At 30.5% G+C, this 24,242-nt stretch overlaps 1 protein-coding gene across 1 annotated transcript in view; it reads right to left on the bottom strand.

Annotated features, from left to right (window-relative positions):
* Positions 1 to 19,423: 19,423 nt before the first annotated feature.
* The window catches only part of LOC142320908 (limbic system-associated membrane protein-like), a 1,137,362-nt gene continuing 1,132,543 nt past the window's right edge, over positions 19,424 to 24,242 (bottom strand). The window contains exons 11-12 of the mRNA XM_075358890.1: positions 23,645 to 23,858; positions 19,424 to 19,892 (exon numbers count right to left, since the gene is read on the bottom strand). Coding sequence (XP_075215005.1) covers positions 19,786 to 19,892; positions 23,645 to 23,858 — 321 coding nt within the window. The 3' untranslated portion in view covers positions 19,424 to 19,785. The remainder of the gene's footprint in view (positions 19,893 to 23,644; positions 23,859 to 24,242) is intronic.

Below are 24,242 nucleotides of genomic sequence, written 5' to 3'. Positions count from 1 at the left end.
TTAGTAATGTTAAAATTAATATTATTCCAAAAAAATTGCTTTGATTTTATTTTATTTACAACTAATTAGTTCGGCATAACGCCTTAATACAGGTTAAAAAATATTTTTTTACTTTTATGTTATAATTATGAATAAAAAAATAGAAGGTAAAAAAGATAATCGAGTTTTTGTAATGCCGATACCTAACATACGTTTGTGGAATATTAAATGTCAAGAATGATTAAAATATAATTTAATAAACTAAGTTAAAATATAAATTAACTAAATAAAAATAAAAATGAGAAAAATAAAAGAAAAAATAATAAGTCTCTTTGCTAAGCGCAATCTAAGTTTAGTGAGAGTGTATGATGAAGAAATATGAAGACTTATCCTTGGGCTTAAAAATTAAGTACCATGATTACTTAATAGAATAAATGACAAGAAAAATTAAGTAAGGGACTTTACGTTTAACTTAACATAAAGAATGAAATATTAACTTGTAACATTCGTAGTTATAAGAAGTAAGTACTAGCTGCTGGTTATTATTTATCATTTAATAAGGTTTTTAATTAATAAGTATATTAATTAAGGCCACATGGATGAGCGGCTTAATTTGCTAGCATAGATTGATTTATTTTCGTCATTATAGGCTGAAATTATATTAAAATGGTAAGGGTTCCAAAAAATCCTCTTTTTAGATATATTTTTTTAAGTTGCATTGTTCTTTTTTAATAAAAAAATAATTTTCAATTACGAAGAGAGGGTTAGGTAATATATCATCTCTGCTTTTTTAATTAAGTAACCTCTTCAATGTGCCGGTTGATTCTCTTTCTCATTTTTTTTCTAAATAAAATAATTAACAATTTTATTATAACAAAATAATTGTAACAATTTCATTTCAAAATATTTTAATACAAAGCGATTATATCGCACACGTCAATGAAATCATGCAGGATCGTTATCTAATTTAAAATTATAAAAACAACTAATACCATAGGGTATTATATTTCTTCATTTGTCTGTAATAATAACAATTATGATAATAATAATAATAATAATAATAATAATAAATTTTAAGAAATTTATTCTTAAAGAAAATATCAACAACAAATGTAGGCTATGTATGCACACAATGAAACAATAGACCATATAGTCACTAGCTGTCCGATTCTAGCTCCGACGGAGTACAACAATGTGGCAAAAATTGTACACATAGAACTCTGCAATAGATAGAAGTTAGAGTTTCAAAATAGGCTCCACTATACTTGTGAGCCAGCCTCCTTTTTGGAGAATAACAACGCAAATATTTTCTGGAACCAAGGAATTGTAACAGCAAAACCCATCAACTGTAATAAGCCAGATATAGTAATAGTTGACAAAATGGAAAAAGTTATAGACGTAGCCATCCCATCAAGTAACAACATCAACATTAAACACAATGAGAAGCTGAGGAAATATACAGATCTTGCTTTTGAAATAAAAGAAATGTGGAATCAAAAAGAAGCTTATTTAATCCTGATAATTATATCTGCGGAGGGAATAATACCATCTGCTTTGCACAACAGTCTTGAAAAACTGAAGAGCCAGTGGAAGACCCACGCGCTTATGCAAAGGAGCGTGATAACTGACACCTGCCATATTGCCCGGAAGGCACTTAGTCAACAATAGCAAGACTAATCTCGTTGGTATAAATTACTCCGAGTTTAGGGAATGTCACCGGCAAAAGAAAAAGCTGTGAAAGTGTGGGATAATAATAATAATAATAATAATAATAATAATGCACTGGTTAAATCCAACCCCACGTCTGTGCAATAACATCTACATACATGTCCGGGGCGGGCAACGACGTAGTACTTCGGTACTATGTCGGCCAACCGGGCAACGGTCTTTCTCAGGAGCTCCCTTTTTTTTGGAGTACGGGATTGGCGGTCCCGAGCTATTCAAACTGCTTGCGATTGTGCTTCTCGATTTCGCTGTTTGCAGCGGGGACAGGAGGCATGACCTTGATCTGTTTTTGCCGTTGCTGGGCGCAGAGCGGACATGCACTATACGGTATAACAGGCACACTTGCATGACAGCCAGTGGCATGACAGGCACTGCTACATGATAGACATGTAGCACAGATTGTCCCATGGGTAAGGGTATCGGAGCCCTTACTGCTGGGTGCGAGCAATGGGATGTCGTTATCGTGGGTCAGGTAGTACCTGATTTCCCGTCTCGGGTTAAATTTGTGGGAGGCGGCAGACTGGCGGAACCAAGACAGAATCAATGATCCGGAAACACGTCCGACAGTCTCTCCGCCCACAACTTGTGACATATTGACTGGCATATTTTAAACTTTTTTTAGGTTAACAACATCCACAACGTCCGTGGCAGAGGATCCACGTAAAAACACACGTCTGGAGAGCCTTTGACTTCGCAGGCGAAGAGGAGGAAGAGTGTAGAGTTCTTGAACAAAGTGAAGTCGGGTCGAACCCAGTTTCGACCGAAAAGCAGGGCAGCGATACCAAGATATTTGGTCATCAAAAGAAAGGAAGGAAGGAGATTTTACGAAGATAAGTTCTTTCGTGATAGTCCAAAGGCATCACGGAAGCTACTGAAGGACCTGTGAAAGATGTCAGGAAAAGTGCTGTGGGACTGTTCGTTGAGACCGCCAATGACATACAATCTTCACATCTGTTGAAAGCAAAGAATATTGGATTGCTAGATATTTAGATTTCACCACATGGTACCCTAAATAAGTCTAGGGGTCTTGTTGCGTGCAAGGAGTTTATGAACTGCACTGAGGAGGAAATCATCGAGAAACCGAATGAACAAGGAGTTATAGCTTGTTGACGACTGAACATCTGACGCAACGGAGAAGTTCTACCCTCCGTGTCTCACGTATTGACGTTCAACAAGCCAAATTTCCCAGAAAAGAAAAAGGCTGGCTTTCACAGATTAGAAGATGTTCGTTCGTTCATCTCTATACCATTGCGATGCTTTGGATGTTAGAGATTGGACATACTGCGGCACGTTGCACAAAGAAACAAATCTATGTTTCTGGTCAACCACGGCATCCCGACGACCCGGACAAAGATCCACCTCTCTGCGTGAACTGTCACGGGAATCATTCTTTAGCAAGAATGGTAGAACGTTGTGAACAACAAACTTGGAAACCATCCAACCAGGGAAAACAGTCCTAAACGGTAGAAGAAAACAGCGGATGATAAGGAAAAGTGTTCGTTTCCTTTGAAGAATGAACCTTCGACCAGTTCCAGGACGAAGGACATTGAAAACAGAATAGGCAAGAAACCTGAAGCCAAAGTGGAAATTACAAAAATCCCCACGCAGGGAACTCGGAAGATAGAAATGAAAGTATTGGAAAAGGATCTAACAAAAACAAAAATGGCGCCGTCAAAAACGCGGAGGCCAATAAGTGAGAGGGTGAGGACTTCGGCCGTTCAACATGAGTGCATCTAGTTTGGACTGCGATGTACTTCTCACCGCGCCATAGGAGCCGGTGTCATCTGATGCCGGCAGCAAGAGATCTACGCGATTTCCGGCGGGGGTTCTGAAGATTCCATCTCCAAGGTCTCAGCCACCTCGGAATTTGACATTGAGGCTTTTAGGAAGATGGAGAAGATGAAAAAGAATGGCCTAAGGGAAAACCTAGGCGATAGTCATTAAGAAAAAGTCAGTTTTTATGTGTTTTGACAAATTTTAATGAAAGGATGATCATTTTAATTTTTTTATAACATGATCATGTTTCAGTAACTTTGACAAACGTGGTCTGTGAGTTGTTTAAGTGGCAAGCGAACTTTGAAATTTTGTCATCATGTGTTTTTATATTTTAATATAATTTTTTTATTTATTTTTGTAACGGTGTTTTTAAAGTGTGAATTTTATCGTTTTGACAACGTTTCCTAAGAAATGGGTTACGTTTTTAAGTGGCAAGGGTCTTTACACCCTTGTCATGTTGTGTTCTTTTTGGGTTTTGTAAAACAACTTGATAAGTATATTTCTAAATGATCTGTTATGAGAAGACTAGTTAACGGATTATGTCGCTAGTGTTTATAACAGGGAGGGGAGAGTAACTTACTTTTTTTATTTTTCATGTGATAACGGCTAATGACCGTAGCAGTCGATGCCCCTCATCATCATCATTCACTAAAGGCTACGCCTTGTCGATTTAGCCACGTCACTCTCATCTCCGCTTCTCTCTTCAAATCATTTTATGAATCAAGGCATGGGCCTTGATTCATATAATCTTCTCGATTCTCTCCTTTAACATTATTGATGATGGTTGCTCTCAGTCTACCTCTAGGTTTTATACCCAAAACCTTGCCCTCGTCCTAAATATATTCGTCAAGAACTGGTCATGTCGTATTACATGTCCTATCAATTTCGCTGTTCTACGAAGAAGAATCTTCGTATAACATTTAGCAAGGAACTCCTCTCACTCACTTCTGCTAATACTTGATCATTTCTTTTCCTATCCACCAACTTGTTCTTGTTATTCTCTTTCCAAACCCACATTTTCATTGCTTCCAGTCTTCTTCTTCCTCTTTCCCAAGCGTCTATGTTTCACACCCGACTGAATCAAGTTAGAACACTCCAGATATAAGTTTTAGCGAACTGTTTCCTTATTTGCATACTCATATGATTGTCAGTCAGCATATTATTTTTATCTTGGAAAGCTTGTTTTGCCAGCGCATTCTTCTTTTTACTTCTGTGGCACATTTATTGTCGCCAGTGACAGTCCTTCCCAAATAACAAAAACTGTCAAACCTTCTCTACAACAATACCGTATAATTTAATATCAACTTGTACTTTCCTTTATTTTTCCTACAATCATAACCTTTGTCTTCTCCTTACTAATTTTCAGTTTAAGTTTTGTTAGTACTTTAGATAGTGTTTCTAACATAATCTCCATTTCTCTTGCTGATTCCGCCAGTAACACAATATCATCTGCAAAGCGGATAGAATGTATGGATTTTCCATTAATTCTGATTCCATTTGTTTTTTCTTTCATTTGTACAATAGATTTTTCAATAAGTCGATGCCCCTAAAATTTCAACAAAAAAAAAACTTTTATAACAACAATTTTTTTTTTATAACAAAAGTTATAAAATTATGATATTAAAAGTTTCATTTGTATGTTAGAATTAGTAAATGGACAATTTAGATTAATTTTAACTTATAAAGGTATAACAATATTGAAATTAAAATAAAAGAATAAGTTAACAAAAAATAAAACATAAGTTTTTTGTAGCACTCTAAGGGAGTCAAAATCCTGTTACAATATAAGAATATAAAGTGATTATGTTTTTTTTTTTTAGAGGAAATCAATCTAAACTGATTACTCTAAACTGGTTACTCTTCAACTGACGAATGATTCAAAGTACCGGGTGTTTCAAAAGGACTTTATGTTTCAAAAGAACAAATTGGAAAGCAAAAAAAAATTATTGAAATAACTTACAGATTCAGGTGAGATCTCATTTCATAGAAAAACACATCAAGTTTGTCATGTAATATTCACTTTGGTTCGATATAGCTTCCATTTGTAATGCAACATACATCCCACCTGAAGTTGATTTCATTCTAGACTACAGCCATCAAGTCGAGCGTTACCACTACAGTTGTGGTGTTAATTCGAAGTTCTAGCTCAACAAGATCAGCAAGCAAAGGTGGTATATATAAATCATATCTTTAATGAAACCCCACAAGAAAAAATCTAGCAGAGTCAAATTTGGGGAGCGAGGTGGAATGCAGATGATTCTACACGACCAATCCACTGACCTAGAAATAGTATCAAGAAAATATCGGAATTCTAGGCGGTAGTGAGGTGATGCCCCGCCTTGCTGATAGTAATGGCGTCCATCTTGGTCATCATCGTCTAACCGAGGGATTAAAAAATTTTGAAGCACGTCCAGATAAACGATACCATTTACGGTTGCCTCCTGGAAGAAGAATGAGCCGTAATGTCTGCAGTGCACAGAAAACATTGACCTTGGGCTATCAAGAATGTGATGGCGAATATTCGCCAAACAGTCGTTTGCGGAATGTCAGTCTCACGTGACGCATGTCGAGTTGATTTCTTCAGACTACGTGCAAAGCTTTCTCCGAGTTGTTCCACAGCAGCTTCAGGGATGAGTAGGGGTCCCGATGATTCCATGTGTTTAACAGAACAACTTGTCTCAACGAAGCTTTAGTGCCAAGAGTAAATTGTGTGCCTATGCCTAATAAAAGGCTCCTTACCTGGTTGTAAAAGAACACAACACATGTATTTGTGTGTTCTTTTTAGTTATTGATTTATTTTCTTCTTAATTTTTTTTCATTTAATCTACGAGAATTACATTGAACTGCAGTTGCTGACCGCAAATTGTGAAAACAAAACACACAACGAGCATGTTCCGCACCAGTAAATGTATCCATCTTTAGTAACTGGTAACAGCGCTGGTGGACAAATGAAATACGCGAGTCAAAACTTGATGTGTTTTACTATGAAATGAGGCCTCACCCGATGTCTAAATACATTTTTACGTGCTTTTGTAGTTGTGAAGTCCTTTTTGAATCACCCGGATTTTAAAAAAAAACTTTAGTATGATCTATTATGAACAAAACATTTATAATCTCAAATAATTTAATTAAAATTTAATAAAATAATAAACCTTATTTAACCTACCAAGAGAACTAAAGATATATTCACACAACACAATGACTCTTACGTTTAAACAGTTAAGAAGTGTTTTAAACTAAAAAACATGTTAATATGAATATAAAGTTAAAAAATAGTTCACTAACAATAAAATAAAAAAAAAAAAAAAAATAGTTTTACGCTTTCGTCTTTCTTTCACGTATTCTTGTGTAGAACTCTAGCGGCACTTTCTGTAAATAGCTATTTGGATTATAAAAGCAGATAGGGATATCTTCATTTAAAAATTGAACCAAGCGGTAGAACGAGATGAGTCTGCATTCTAAAATTATGAAAAAAAACCGCTGTGTTGCCAATTTCTGTATTTATGAACAATAAGGGATGGTTTAGTTCAGCGCTATACACTTTAGTAACAGACTAGGTGGGAGTTGATTTTTCTCTCATACTGTTAGACTTTTTTTTTTATCTCATTAGCAGTTAACGATAATATAAGGCTTTAACAATACAGCGAGCGGAACCAACTTAATTTCATTGTTATTTTTATAACCCAACCACTGCTAATGAGAAAATTATTCAGTGTTTTTTTTCTTAAATAAAAATAAATATACTATTCCTTTAATTACATCAATGTACGGATTTTCTTTTTAACTAAATTATTTTTAAAATATTTGAAAGCATTACTTTCAATTAAGTAGCTATTTCTTTCACGCGTAGAAAAAATTATTTTTACTTTTGTATATATATATATATATATATATATATATATATATATATATATATATATATAAATATGAAATATATAGTTGTAGTTTATAAATTTATAAATAAATAAATCAAAATTTAATGTAATCGGTGTAAATAAACTTATTCCAAAAAAGTTACAGCAACTTGTAAAAATAAACAAATTTTATTTATTTTTGTTGAATTAGCCTATTAATCTAAGAACTGTTTATGCACCAGCGTTAAAGAAAATTACGATGAAAAGTTCTTAATTTCTAAGAAACTTAACATTTTAAAGTAAACTTCTTGTAAAGTGCCTATTCAAAGTGGGTGCAATTGAAGGTCTCGAAGGATACTTTTTTCCGTACCACAAGTTCGAATTTCTAAACTGCATTACTACTATGTAATATCTGTGATCAATTTCTTGAAATAATAAAAAAAAAAATTAGGTGCATTTTAATTGGTAAATAAATTTCTCTATCTTTTACCAGTTATTTATTAATCTTCGCCATCCATTCTTTAATCTGCGTCCTCCAACTCTGTAGTGGATTGGTGGCATTATAGCTTAAGCTGTATTCATGGATTATATCATCTTATCTTTCTCATTACCGACAATTTCCTTAAATTCATCTTCTTTCATCATGAAATTTAAAATTATTCTAAATTCCATAATTTTTAGTACACATCCACACTTTTAAATTTATTTTCCATTAAATGCTCTGAATATATTCTCTTTTGATTTGTATTTATACATATGTACTCGTATTTTATTTTATTCCTATTTTATTTATAAGACAAATTATAACTGTTCATTTTCAGCGATTTTTTTGTTAAGTTCTTGTCCTATTCTTTTAATCAAAGACTTATTTCTTTATGAGCAAAAGACTAAAAAAATGGTTATAAAAAGGAGGTGCCTTTTAAAAATATTCGATAAAAATCCATAAACTATTTTTATTTATTTAATTTGTGTATACATATATTTAAAAATAAAATTCAAATAATTATAAAATATCGTTGATAATAAATAATAATAATAATAGTAATAATAATATTTTAATATTATATTTAAATCCATTTAATAATAATATTTTTATTTAAAACAGTATATATATTTTATAATAAATTTTATAATTAAACAAGTATTATATATATGTATTATTTACAGTATTTACATACAATTATAATTTTATTTTTATTTTTTAGATAATTCTCTAGAAATCATCATTGATTTCTATATAAATAAGCTCTAAACACAAATTGAATATTTACAAATGCACAGTAATATCAGGAAACAATTATAAATTTCGTAATTTTTTTTTTAATAAAATAAAACTATTTTATTATCACTCAATACACGAGCGCATGCATATACGCTCACACAACACCCGAGCGCAACACACACACACATACACACAAATACACAACAGAAACGTATAACTTTGGATCTATTTATACAACCGAACATGTACATTACTGTATATACATACTTACTATCTGCTCCCCTAATTAGATTACATTTAGTTTTGTTTTCATTTAATTACAAATTTATTATTATTAACTAAACCCTGAATCATTGACGTAACATTTATTTATATACAATAAAGTACATACAATATTATGATTTATGTTTGTTTACCAATCATTTTACAGAATTAATTATAAACTAAAATTAATTCTACATATATGTACCGGTAACTGAAATAATAAAATCAATTATAAAATTATAACATATTTAAATTGGAAAATAATTAAATAATAGAAAATCATATTATGATCTACCAACAATGTTTTTTATTTAAATACAATAAAAATACCGTAATTAATATAAAAAATAATTACTGATTTAATAATTCGTCAAAAAAAAGATTTAAAAAATATTATAATTTAACAAAATAAGGCGATTTTTTCGGGTTTTTTTATATCCATACTGGAATCGTACGTTTATGTATGCCTGTGTAAATACTCGTACAGTGGTGAAGATACATCAATCAATCCAATGTTAAATTACCCTAAATGTACGAATGAGATTGCTATTAGGTAGACTTCAACGAGATTTCAACTAATATCTTTCGATATTTACATTAAAAAAAAAAAACAAAATATGTGGTTAGAGATACGCATGGAAATCTTTTTTTTAAATTACTGTTTTTATAATATTAATTATTATAATTATTTATTATAATAATATTTCATATTAGAAACATTTCAAAATTGTTAAGAGATACTAGAAAGGAATATAAAACAAAATTTCAAACTCAAAAGACAATTGTATTTGCCTATCTTTAGCAAAGTAGAAGTAAAAGAATGATAAATTTGATATTTAAAAAAATTGTTACCTCTATATGTATACTTAATCCTTGCATTTACGTAAGCGGTTAGACACCATTTGTCACAGCGGATTTTTAAAGGAAGTACGAGTATCATTCTATACAGATTTTTTCGATAAATACATTCGAATATGTTGCAATTTTTTTCAGTTTTTTGAGTGAACAATCGTGAAGTATAACTATTACCTAAAATAATATGGTTACTAATAACTCTTACTAAAACGGATACCAAGAAGTTATGTAAGCTTAACGTTTGTCAACGTTGCTGGGTTTGTCAATGGCTGACAAACAGTTGACGTGCAAACAGCTGACGTTTGTCAATGGTGCTGGGAACGGCATAGCCGGGCCTGGTTCTTCCCCTTTCAATGGTTAGAGGCAGGCAATGCTAATGATCGAGACCCGGTCTCTGGCGGGCGGGCTGGAAACGACATAGTCGGGCCTGGTTACCGTCCGCTGGGGATTTGAGGCAGGCAACAGACTTGCCGTGCCGGATATTTAGCCGGTGGGTGGGGAGGCCTCCTTTGAATTAAAGGACACGCCCTCGGGCCGAGTATACTTAATTAGATATAAGAAAAAGAAAGTTGAACTGCTCAGGAAATTGGTTTAACTTGTTTATTCTTTATAATGAATAAATTTCCCTTATAAACCGATAAATTAAATTAACACTGAATCAGAGAAAATAGTTGACAAAGTGAAAATACAAAATAATTCTATTTTGTTTAATTAATATTTATAATGTACAAACGTTAATGTGTTGACAAAAAATGAACATGAAGGAACTCTGGTGCTTCCAAATCATACAACTAAAACAGACTCCAAAAAGCCGTAGTGTATTAGCCATAATGTATTAGCTAAATTGCTCAGTGTTGTTCATATTAGGCCTATAAATTTTATTTGGTAAATATTATTCCTATGTAAAAAGGTAACTTACGATTAAATCGACAATAAATATAACTTTTGTCAATTTTTCTTGAAAAGGAAGAAGATTGGATAGAAAAGAGGACGTGGTCTTTACATACATCCTACTACACACTACTTACTGTATCCTTGACCAGTGTAAAAACCATTTATGTTGTACTTACTTTCGAAGTTAACACAAGATGAGGAGATTCTAAAACTTTAATGTGCTTATTCAACTCTTAAATAATTTCTCTAAGGTGAGCGTTTTCCCCCTTGAGCAAATACATTCCTCGACTCATAATGTCAGTTGTGTTAACCAATGCATCAACTTTGATGTCAAGTTTAGAAATAATATCTATAGCCTTATCACGCTTATTATTTAAAGGTATATCTGCAACCTTAATGTCAGTTTCCTTTACAACATCCTCAGCTACCTGGGTGCTTCCGAATCTATTACGAGTAGCAATTTTACTACAGGCGTACTATCGTTTTTTTTATTAACCTTGGAGCATGGGTCACTCATATATTTATAATAATAATTATTATTATTTACATTTATAATAATAATAATAATAAACCATAGAAAGGATAAATCTAAGTAAACTTATACTGGTAGCATTGATTAAGCTGTTGAAGATTTTTTAATCTTCAAAAGATTAGAAAATTTATTTTTATTATTCTCTTTCTTTATTAAATATTTACAAAAACAAAGAAAAAATAAAAATAAATTGTTTTAAAGCTTTCAATCAGTTATTTCATTTTTTTTTTGCCCCGGAGAGTATATTGTTTTGGCACAGAAGCAAGCTGTACATTTGTAGAGTTGTAGAGACAGGGTAAAGGCTCATGTACGGAAAAGGGGTTTCAAATAGTCGTGATTTGGAGTTAGTGTTTACATTTGCGTCTTTGTTATAACAAAAAATTTAATTTAAAATTACAATACATAACGGTGAAAACAATAGGATTTAAAAAACTTTTTACTGTCAATAAATTTATGTATAACAATGTACATAAGTTTAATACTATACGCAATGTAAATATCATATATTTTTTATAATTTTTTCTAATTGTATTAAATTAATCTTTAAATTATATTAATACAATTTTTTCTAATATGTTTACTGACCTGCTTGCTTAATACTTGCTTTATCAAAATATAATTAATTCTCCGAGAGTAGAATAAAATTTGGTTCTTATATTGTCTTTTGTATCTTCACACTTTAGAAAAACCCTTTATCGATAGTTCTCAAATATTTATAAAATATGTTTTTATTGGGTTTCAAAAATAATATATTTGCCTCTTCAGGAATGACTTTAAGTCTCATTTCTGATCATTAATAACTGTTTTAGTTATGACGTATTACAGAAAAGTTTAGGCAAGTATTAAAAAGTACTAGATATATCACAGCAATTTTTGTATATAACAAAGTATTATGAATAAGAAAAAGGTTAGTAACAAAAATTATGAAGAACTACATTAACTTTTGCTTAGTGATAGAGTTTTTTGGTTTGAAGGTTACTTTTTGAACCGTTTTGAGTTAAAATTCGTAGCGTGATGGACGTACTTTCGAAACACATCCAACAATAACAGGTGTATAACTACAATTTAACTAAAGTTGTTTTAGTAAATATTTAAACTTACCATCCTCAATTTTTTTATTATCTACTATCAGTACATATATATGAAAATTGTTAAAATATTGTTCATTTAAATATATTAGTGTGATTATATACAAAGATATAAGTTTAGTAAATTTGACATGATTTTGTTTTCTTATACGTAGAAATTAAATGTAAGAAATATGGTATAATATATATTTTGTAATAAGAAAAAATATATATTTGAAAATAAATCAAAATATCTACGTCAAAACTCAAGTAAGGGTGAGTCGTTCCCAATCATTCCTTTGAGAAATTGTTTAATAAAATTTTAGGAGTAGTTTAGGCGGAAATTTACTCAGATAACTACATTATTAGATGAGCAGTAAAGTTAAAACAAAGAATGAGTTATATTTTATAGCCTAATTTTTCGTGAAGTAATATTTTCAACCACCTGACTAAATCACGTTATTTGAGAAAAAGCTAAAAAGTACTTTGTAAATGAAATTTAGAATAAACTAGAATTTAATTTTTATAATTCTAAAAAAAATTGAGAACATGTTCGTAAGATATCACTTGTTTAATATAACATTTTATTTTACCAGTTTTTTTGTATGTTGACGATTGATGCAAACTTTGGTCTCGAACACTACCTATGTGGTGTATGTGTATATATAATTAAAGTTAGGCTTGAACATTTTTAAAATGCGTTTATTTTTTGATTATCTTTGTATCTATACAAAGCTTAATTTAATGGCTTACTCTAATGAATTAATTTTTTTTAATTTTTGTTCACTACTTCATTTTATATTTGTATTACAGTTTCTGCGGGATTACGTTTAATCTATTTTAAAGAGAATTGAAGAATGAAGATATTTCAACTAGATATAACAATTTACACAACTGAAATCTTAACATTGTTTGCTATTTTTACTCAAAATATTTTCAGTCCGGAGGTTTCGGCTTCTTTCTAGCCAAATTCTTTGCCCGCCTCCGACGATATCGATCTCACGGATCCGGAGAGACCTTAAGGCATCATAGCTAATACCTTCAAGGATACCCAACTTAGCTGTCAGGCAGGCTACCATGGAAACGGGCCTAATTGTGACTTGCTGAGGTCGATAGGCTAACTTGTATCTTGTATGAATTTCAGGCGAAGATTGCAGAGAGTCAATGGCAAAATTATATCGAACTTCATACCTATTAGTGGGACGAGTTCAGAAGAACAAGGCAGTGAAGTACGAGATATCCAGGACGAAACGATAGAAGTGGAGGGATGCCCTCGACGAGGATATCTGGGAAGACGGCTACAAAATTTTTATCAAAATATTTGATACCTTCCTGGGCAAGGCTACTCTATTGAGTTGTGAGGAGACTTTCTTTCCTCGATGTGGTAAGACGAATCACGAGGAAATAGTTGCCATTGATATACCACTCGTCACCACGGAAGAGCTCGTGGTGACCAGTTGCAATATCAAATGCGATAAAAGCCTTGGCTTGGATGACGTGCCTTGGGAAGCGGTGGAACTTGTAAAACTCGCTACGTGGTGGGTAGTAGATGAATTCAACTGTCATCAGCCAGAATTGGAGTTCAGAGTCCTGGAGATCTGCCCGGTTTGTGCTTCTCAGAAAGCAGGGGAGGCAAGACAGCGATCCTGCATTCTTTAGACCGACTTAGGCTTGCTCAATTACTTGAGTAAATTTTTCGAGAGGGTGCTGGTTGAATTCAACCATGAATTCAACTGTCATCAGCCAGAATTGGAGTTCAGAGTCCTGGAGATCTGCCCGGTTTGTGCTTCTCAGAAAGCAGGGGAGGCAAGACAGCGATCCTGCATTCTTTAGACCGACTTAGGCTTGCTCAATTACTTGAGTAAATTTTTCGAGAGGGTGCTGGTTAATAGACTCAATCAAGATTTGGAGGCAACAGGCGACCCTAGCAACCTCCAGTTCGGCTTCCATAAGGTTAAATCAACTGTAGATGTCATATCTAGAGTCATGAACACCGTCCGGGAGGCCAAATCGGGCTTAAGGCACACGCGTTGTGATTCTGTTTGATGTGAAAATGCATTCAGCAGTGTACCGTGAGGCACGATATTCAGGGCACTCAAGAGTCATGGCATGAATCCTTAGCTGAGGAGAATAATCCACTGTTATCTCTCCGAAAAATCGACGACGGGTAGTTCCGCCGAGGAAGAACTGCGGATCAGGATGAGTTGCGGTGTTCCATAGAGCCCAATGTTGGAGTCAACCCTGTTGAATATCGCGTATGACGAAAACCTGTCCGTTGTGCTTCCCGTCGGGGCAGCACTGAATGGGTTGGCGACGACTTGGAATTTTCATATGACGGCCAAGTTGGAACAGGAGATGATGAACACTGGGAAGGTGATAAATGCTGTCTCGCGCCAGCGGGAGATCGGGCTTCAGATCCAAGTAGTCATAATCTCGGGTAGGCATATGCTGATCCCAATTTCTCCTCTATCCTGTCTCAAAGGAGACAGCCAACGGTCTAGTTGTTGGACTTCCTTCCTAGGATCTCCTTGTTCTGAAGAGGGAGGAGTTGTTCAGGTGTGCTGGTAAGATGGATGCAGAGGCATCGCGTGTTCGTGGGTTACAAGTTGACTCAGTTCCTTACCAGTCAAGGGTTTTTTAAGGCATACTTGGGTGCAGGGCTCTGAGGCCCTCCATGGAATATGGAATGTGATTATTGCTAGGAGGATGATACTGCAGAACGTACAGTGTTCATGTGGGATCGGTTCGTGCTGCATAGGAAAGCATGCAGGAGAGAAGAGAATCCTGTGCTCTTATCCATAGATCCATCATTGGAACTATGCTGGAGCAGTTTTTTTAAAGATTTATATGGTGTAGATAAATTAAATAGAATATTGCAAAGAAAAAAAATTAAAGCAAGCCAAATTTCAAAACTTTTTGTATGATATATATTTGTTTTTTTAAAATCTTGTCTATGGGCTCCTTTTCTGTAATAAATAAATAAGATCTGGTAAAGAGTTCTAGTAAATGGGTTAGTAATATTAATACTGTTTATATTATGTGTAGCATCTATAATAATACAAATAGATTATTTTTTTCATTAGAATATTTTATTCAGGAGTTCCTTCTGGAACTCTGTTAATTGTGACAAATTTAGAAACAATTACATTTTGAGGCACATTGATGATTGAGTTGCACTCAGAAATCAGAATTCATTATGCTGATGGCAAAGAGAAAAAAACTGTCATTAAGAGAAGTGTTTCTAGTAAAATCCTTTTATGCACGTTGAGGTTCAATCCCATGATCCCTAGAGACTGAAATGAGAATTATAATAGTACATAAATCATAATAATTTCATTTGAATAATAAGGTTTGTATTATTTAATGTAAAATCATACAAAGAATTATTACACTTTTATTAAAATCAATGGGAAATATAGATAAAACATGCTATATTTTCAAGATTATAAGAAGTTTGTTGACAATCCTGGAAAACATTTAAAAAAAAGAAACTGAATGTTATTAAGTATGATATTTCAATTCATTTTACTTTTATAATAAACATACAAAAGCATAATATTTTATTATCCTCCTTGAATTATGATAGTGAAACTTGTATTTTATCAAAAGAGGGATTTTCCTACCAAAATTTAGGTCACCAACAGATACTGGGCATGTAGGTCATCTTAGCAGCAAGTTAGTGCTGATAGAGCAATGAAAGAAATCTGCTGATTAAACATTCCTGCATCGTAAAGTGGAAGATGTGAAAGGGTTTTATACAGACAAATCTTAATAATAAAGCTCAACAATGAGATGACAGATTAAAAAAGAAAAACAATCTCAATAAATTAAATTATAAAACAATATCATTCTTATAATAATATTAAACACACATAAATACAGTGCTGTATTCATCTAATGATAAAAAGTATTAATTACCACATTCAAATACTTGATTTAATGATTAATATTTATTAGATAATTAATTCAGTACAACAGTTAAAAATATAAATTTATATTCAATACACAAATAAGTATTTAATACTTTGTTTTGTATTTATATACAACAACCCTGTATGTAATAATTATATGTATAGAAAACATAATTTCAATAATAAACAGTCAATTATTTATTTTATACTTATAATGCCATGTTATAAACATATATTTTTAAGTTATATGATTACTACGTTGTATTTTTAACATTAACCACACATGACTTCGTCACTTTAAAATTCTATGCAAAGTAATTGTATAATAATTTACTTATAGTAAAGCTACAATTAATTTATTCAGACAGGAATGTACAATCATCCATGTAACAGTAATAGAATAATGTGATGAAGTGAAATAAAAAAAAAAAAATATTTTCCCCATTAATTATAAAAATAGTTAATAATGAGAAAAGCACCTTGAAGCTACATAATATAGTGAAATAAAACATAATCCAGAAGATAGACAACTTTTTATATTTCTTAAAGTATAAGAAAAAAGTAATAATACTCAAGAACATTTATTCATTCAATCAAATTTACTTAGCAACAGTGATAAATCTATACACATTGATCTCTGGCTTCCCTCCATAAGCATATTTTTTAAGTGCCACATTGAAGTGTGCACAATTATTTCTGTGTCATTATAATCAATTTTCTTTGATTTTACTGTAACTGTTTTATTTTACAGATTGACTGATTTATTATCTCTATTGCCAGCAGAAAAGGTGAGGCAGAGATAGTCAATACATGCTCAAACAACACTCATTAAAATTTGTGTGCAGAAATAAAAAAAATAAAAAGAAAAAAGAAAACAAAATTATTTGATAAAATCCAAGATGATGTATACATTATTTTTCTCTTATAAATAAATGTCAGAAAAATGAGAGGAGGGATAGGAAAGGGAAGGAAAAAATAAAGAGGAAGAGTGACAAAAACTAAGAGAGGTGTTGTATATTTGTATGTAAGATTTATATATATATATATATATATATATATATATATATATATATATATATATATATATATAGTAATAATATTTTAAATGAATACAACAATAATAGGAAAAATGTGATTTAAATTTTCAAATTCATCCAAGCAATAGAAGTAATCAAGTCAATATATAATAGTTGTATTTTATTTATTTCTGAGACACAGATATTTTTTTATACTGTCTTTTTTACTGAGACACAAATAACCAATCAAAGCAATTCTATTTTTTTTTCTTTACCGTGATTAAAATATATTGAACCACTACTAAGAATCATACCTAATTTAAACAAAATGGTTCTGGGTTGAATCCTAATCAGGATATACATTTTTTGTATCTGTAAAAATTGTATTCTTTTATTTCTATGGACAAATTTAAAATTATTGTATATAGTGAATTAAACACCTGAGAAAAGAATCCATCAACTCTCTGATTATTACCAACCTGATTATTAGTAATAATGACAATAATTATTACTGGTTTTTATTTGTAATAATTTTTACAATAAAAATAAAGCATAAAAATAATATTTTTCATAAAAAAAATATGTATATATATATATACATATTTTGTTGGTCTAAGACAAAAAATAGGTGGTGCTAGAAACTGAGACTGTTGCTGATAAACTGTATATGAAAATATAGTAAAACAAGTAATTATTTTCAGCAGTAAAGTAATTGATGCGTTGCACTTGCAGCACACAATGCAATGCTATTTGAAATAGACCACTAATGAAGAAACTACTCCCCTTATGACTAGCTGCCACCAATACACAGAATACATTCAATCTCCAGACCTGCAACTGTAGTAACACTGAAATACTTAATGATTTTTCATCATCTTAGAATTCAGTCCAACAATTATATTTTATCTTTTGTCTTAATAAGAGATTCTTCATGTTCTGTTTTGTTTCATATGTACCCAGGAAAAACGTTTTGTGAATCCATAACAGAAATATTGTACACTGCATTCTACATATTTATTTTTTGTAAATTTTGCTTGGTTTTGATGGCACATTAATAAGATGTGTACAGTAATTTGTAACACAATTTATCTGCAGTGTAAAATAAAGATTTTTGTAAAGTTATTTCTAAAATAATTTACTTTATTTTTCTTTGTATTCATTATAAAAAATGAAAAAGTCTAATACTTTTTTGTTGCAAGTTTTTTTTTGTTGCAGTCTGAGTTAAATTTTAATCAGTCTGTCTTTTCTTGTATGATGAAGTTTTTTTGCATTTATTTCTACCATTTTTCAAGTGGGTAGGTCATACAAATATTTTAAAATTATATATCTTTTTGTACAATCTATTAGGTCAATGGTTCCCATAGTGCCTCAGCACCCTCGAAAGCCTTGAATTCCTCACAAGAGCATCATGAAATGTTACACAATTTTCATATTATTCCCATTTTTAATTAAACATCATCTGACATCTAATAATGGAGCTAGATGTGTCATTTTTTTGTGTTCTGAAATATGTGTTATTTATCTTTACCCAACTCTTGCAAAAAACGATTGGCTATTTTGCAAAGTGTACTTGTAACACAATGTGATATAAGGCGTCTTGGGAAAATCTGAATTCAGCAAGGGTGTTGAGAATTGATAAAATTTGGGAACCACTATATTAAGTTATTAAAAATTTGTGCTTCATTATTTAAAAAGTAAAGTAGGGTATTTTTAATAATTCCTAAATGCAAAAATAATGGAAAAAATATTTTTAAAACAGATAATTATACAATATTTTCTAATAGAAGCAATAAAGCCTTCTTATATATGATTTGATTATTTACAGTAAAGTTATTTGCACACTAAAAGATTCATACTGTTCTATATAAAGAAGGCGGTATTATATTGCAAACGATTTTGTGCCAAATATAAAAAGATTTAAAAGAAATCTGACTGAAAGAAAGTAAATCGGATTTTTTTAACTGGTCACAGAAAAGACAGCATTGAATGCAGAATTCCTATATGCTTACTCTCTCTGGATCATAGTTATCCTACAAACATCAGAAGCACTTCATAAAACTGGATTTTACCACTCTAGTGAACTTTATTATTATTTATTTTTTTTACTTATCTGTCCTGAATGAGAAAGTAAAAATGGTAAAACTTGTTTAAATGTACACTGCACAGATTATTACAAAAAGAGGATACAATATTACATAAGATAAAAATTAATTTGTTCCAATTAAAAATGTAATTAATAATTAATTAATACTATGTAAAGTTTAAAACATCACATATACTCGTATATATAAATATATTATTTATATATGTATTAGTTTTGTTGGCCTTTGTTTTTATTTTTTATCTAAAATCACATTAATTACAATAATTATTTACACAGTCATTTTACCTAAAATCCAGTGATTAATCACATATAACTAATAACTTACTCATTGTCACGTGTATTTAGACTCTTGTCACCTCTTTTCTTGCCTCTTATTTTATTTGAGACAATCACAAAAAAAAAATTCATAAAAATTTGTTACATTATAAATGTATTGAAGATTGATATACTTGTAATTATTAAGTTTAATGTTCCTTCCTAATCAAAATTTCGCTGTGAGCAATAATACCAGATTTAATAGTTTCTTGTTGTGTATTTTATCTATTTTTAATAAATAGAACACTTAAACTATAGATATTATTTTCACTTATCTGGAAGCAATTACCAACATCGGTAATACAACAAACCAAAGCATAACATCAATTCCTGAGCCAGATGAAGATTTTCTTCTTGATATGGCTGCCATTTTGTCACCTAAATTAACAAAATATATAAATTACTTTTGAAAATAGAAAATTTACTTTTTTGCAGTATATCAGTGCATGTGTAAAAATGGGGAAATAGTCTGCCTGATGTCAGAAAAATTAATGCACACATGTTACAGTATAATGTAATAATCTTCTCAGATAAAGCTATAATAAAAATAAATCTGTTGAGACCAGTATTAACAAGAGAGAAAAAAAATTACAAAGTTCTGAAAAAGTATATTAAAATTTGACAACAAAGCTGTAACACTTTCCTAGCATTGGTTATTTATAATGGAAAAATAATGACACATGAAATAAGTTACCAAAGATTTCTTTTTTAGGGTGGGGGTAATTTATGATTTTTTGGGGTGAGCTGTTGTACAATTACCATTATATGTTTAAATAAACAAAAAAAAAATTAAATAAAAAAATCAGTTTTTCTAAAAATGTCTTTGTCAACCTCCAAAATAATCTTTCAAGAATTTTTATTAATTTTTTTTTAAGTACTACATCAAATGGAAGAAACTATAAAAAAATTTCATTAAAAAATGCACATCAATAAAAAGTTACCTAAGATTTCTTCTTTTTTTTTTATGGAGGGGTGAATTATGATGAGGTTTTATTATACTATTATTATTAAAAGTTTATTATTTAAACTTTCAATGTTAAAAGTTTAATTATTATTAAAAATTTTACTAAAACTTTTAATAAACCAAAAAACGTTTTACAAATTTCAACAAATCAACATTTTTTAACTATCATCAGCTTTACCATTTATAAAATTGCCCCCAAAGAATCCTTTTTTATGGGTCACTTGCATAACTACTATGTCTAGGAAGATAAAAATTGTTTAAAAAATATCCAATAAATAAAAGATAGTTTTCAATTTTTAGGAAAGAGGAAATTTTGGGGCAAATTAAAAAAAAAATGGTAAGATAAGCATGGATGCATGTACTGAGCTTAATATAAAGTGGGGTTATAATCTCAAAATTTTGAGATAATTGACCCCAAAAAACTATCTACCCACTGATGTATTGACCCCAAGATTTTAGAAACAAATTACCCCATGTACATGAATCTCTGTACAAAATTTTATCAAAATTGGTTAATTCATTAAAAAATAATTATTAAACTTCAAACACAAAAACAAATTTACATACATATATGAACAAACATTACTTCCCCAATTTTTTGTTTTGTTTTTGGGGTCCCTCGGTCATGAAATGTCAAGTAATGCTAAAAACCTGCACCCCATTTTTGACTGAATACACTTTCCTTCTTGTAGCATAGTTCTAGAGCTATGATGCCAGGAAGTAAAAAGAAAATAAGTAAAATAATATTGATATAAAAGACAATGAAACAGTTTAGATTTACTGACGAAAGGAGATAACTGCAGTTAAAGAAAAACAGAACAAAAAAATACTTTTTGCCAAAGCTATCCAAGTGCAGTTACTATGCAGGTAGTGAAGAAATTTAGATTAGTAGATGATGCTTTGATGGCGTAGGGTTTTGTTATGCATGGAGTTGCTTCCACTTTTCTCCCATTGGAGTATTATCTGCTGTTCTATCAATAATCACCTCTACCAATGAGAGATCAATACAGTCCCTTTACTAAACTATTCTATTTTATACAAACTGTAATTGGTATGTTAATTTGTGGTGTTAAAGGATCCCAAAGAGTCAAACACCATTTGCCCCTCTGGCTCTGAAATGGAGTTGACAGCAATTGAAATTATTCAGATTGTATTGAAAGTTCAAAAGAAAAGCATGTTTTCAGGTGATGCATTATTAAATTTAAATTTATTTAGATTTAAATTTAAATCCCAAATCATAATAATAATGATGAAAAAGAATTGGGTTTCTCCATAACAATACAGAGTTCCATGACTAGTTCTGTGATTACTTTTAACAGTTATGGAATCTAAATAAATATATAATCTTTTTTCTTTACATTGATAAATGAATATACAAAATACAGGTTACAAACATGCAGGTGTGCTCATAGATGAATGAGGAACTGTCCCAGGTTTTACTTGACAGATGACAGATCAGGGATAACCATGAAAAACTTTGACAATATGTTTCATGATTAAGTGCATGTATGATCAGTATTCATGTACAGCAAGCAAAAATAAATAAAATAATATATAAAATGAAAATAATGAAAGACTTTTTCCTTTTCAGTAGGTAACTAAATTAAAAAATAAACTGAAAATGTTATCACTTTTTTCCTAAATTAATGATAGCACTTCAACATTATCTCCTGAAATTTAGTTCATATCACTGTGAATACATCATAGCAAGCTTAGTCTAAAACTCAAATGAAAATATCTTATAATAATAACTGCACAACTTAAATAGTATAATATTTCTGATACTTTTACATTTAGTATGAATAAGAGAATGAAAATTTTAAGTGAATTCTTAAATTACTTTACAATATTGGTTTAATTATATTTGCAACGCTATTACAACTACTTTACAGCTTAAAACTGAGTAGCAGAGATAAAATGTTAGTACTCCAAAGATCTTGATAATATTTAATAACTTTGATGGCAGATTTACACTTTAAACCTATCGTAGTCAAACTGTAATTTAAACTGCTTTCAGTATTCCTAATATTTTCCTTCTGAAAGAGTATCTGAGAATTTAATAATAAAGATCTACAAGATGTAATGTAACTGCTAGAAACATTAATCCATCATTTCATCATACATATTTCAAGACATTAGCATACATTTCGACCAAGTTTTTGGTATACATAGTTAATAGAATTACCAGAATTATATACTTAAAAAATCAAATGGTATTTAAATAATATTTATTTTTCTTTTTAAAGGAGAAAGTAAAAAACGTTTTTGAAGTAATAAAAGTTTTTCAGACAACACATGGAAAAATCAGATGAACTATGATAAAATGAAAGATATTTCATTACAGAAATAAAACAAAGTGTAAATTTAGTCAAAAAAAAAAAAGTTTAAAATAATCTCTTGATTTGGAAGATTTGGTTTTTAAAGACTTTCTAAATTTCTATTGTTCAGTTCATAATGAATCTTTGATTTATGCACCACTTGCATGCAATGATCTTTTAGACAATACATAATTCTAAAAAAAAAAAATTGTACTGTGATTTTTAGGAATTGCAGTAGAGTAGACTATCTATCTTGGAATGTATGGATGTGTGACTTGAATAGACCATATATGTTATATATAGTGAAGTGGTAAGTTATGAAACAGTACTGGCTGACTGATAGAATTTTTTACTAATGGTCACAAAAAGATAAAAGAATATTCATTCATTTGAGTGCCTGGAAATTAATTTTGTCTATTAGCTTTAAAAATACTGCAGTTTTTAATTAATTTACTCTTTCAACAATTAAATTCATTTTTGCATATGTAGACTGAACTTAAACATACATTTTTGAGTAATTTAAGTTACATATTTTTATAATTTAATGAATATAACTTACCTAGTCCTTCTAATTCTGTAATAAGGAAACTATGAAAACCTGGAAACATGAACTACTGCTGAACATTAAACTTTTTTTAAGAAAGATTTACATTATGCACAATATGTGGTTTGATGAATAAATAATATATAATTTAAACTTTTAGAAAATTAAAAAATGAACCATATAACATTAGCAGATGATAGTGTTAAAAAATTAAATGTTCATAAGTAAGTATGCACGCGCGCGTGCACACACACACACACACTTACACACTCACACAAATGAAAAAAATATATAAACATTTCACCTTCAGAAACAAATACAAAAATAGAGGCAGGTTCAGTGTTTGAAGCGCTGCAAGTATAATTTCCTGTATCAGTCTCCTGGGCACCTCTTATAGTAAGTCGACTTTGTGTTTTTGCACCAGGTTCTGTTTCAACTGAAACTCCACCCCTGGCTGTATCATAATTTATCATACGCTCATTGTGGTACCAGAATACATATTGTGGAGGCTGTGGACTCTGAAAAAAACCTAATTATTTCCTTTAAAGAACTTATACATAACAAAACTAGTATGATAAATAAAATTATAATGCTTCCTTATAATTTCTTTATAGCTTCCTTATATTTATTAATTTTGAAAAATCTGTTAAGTTTATTTACAATTTGTTTATATTCTTTTTTATAATTTTCTTAGCTTTTTCTTCATCATCATAATAAATTATATCACTGCAATGTAAAATTTTTTCAATTTTAATTGATTGGGAGTTGAGATTTTGTTGAACTTTTGTATTATTCTTTCTTATGTATTTACATTACAATTAAAATAATAAATTTTCTCATCTTTAATGATTTTTCATTGCTTATGAAACACTTGTCTTTTTGCAGATACTATCTTAAATTAC

This window comes from Lycorma delicatula, chromosome 3 (genome assembly GCF_047948215.1).
Source record: "Lycorma delicatula isolate Av1 chromosome 3, ASM4794821v1, whole genome shotgun sequence".
NCBI lineage: Eukaryota > Metazoa > Arthropoda > Insecta > Hemiptera > Fulgoridae > Lycorma > Lycorma delicatula.
The sequence above is the reverse complement of the archived record's forward strand: the minus strand, read 5'-3'. Positions and strand labels throughout refer to the sequence as shown.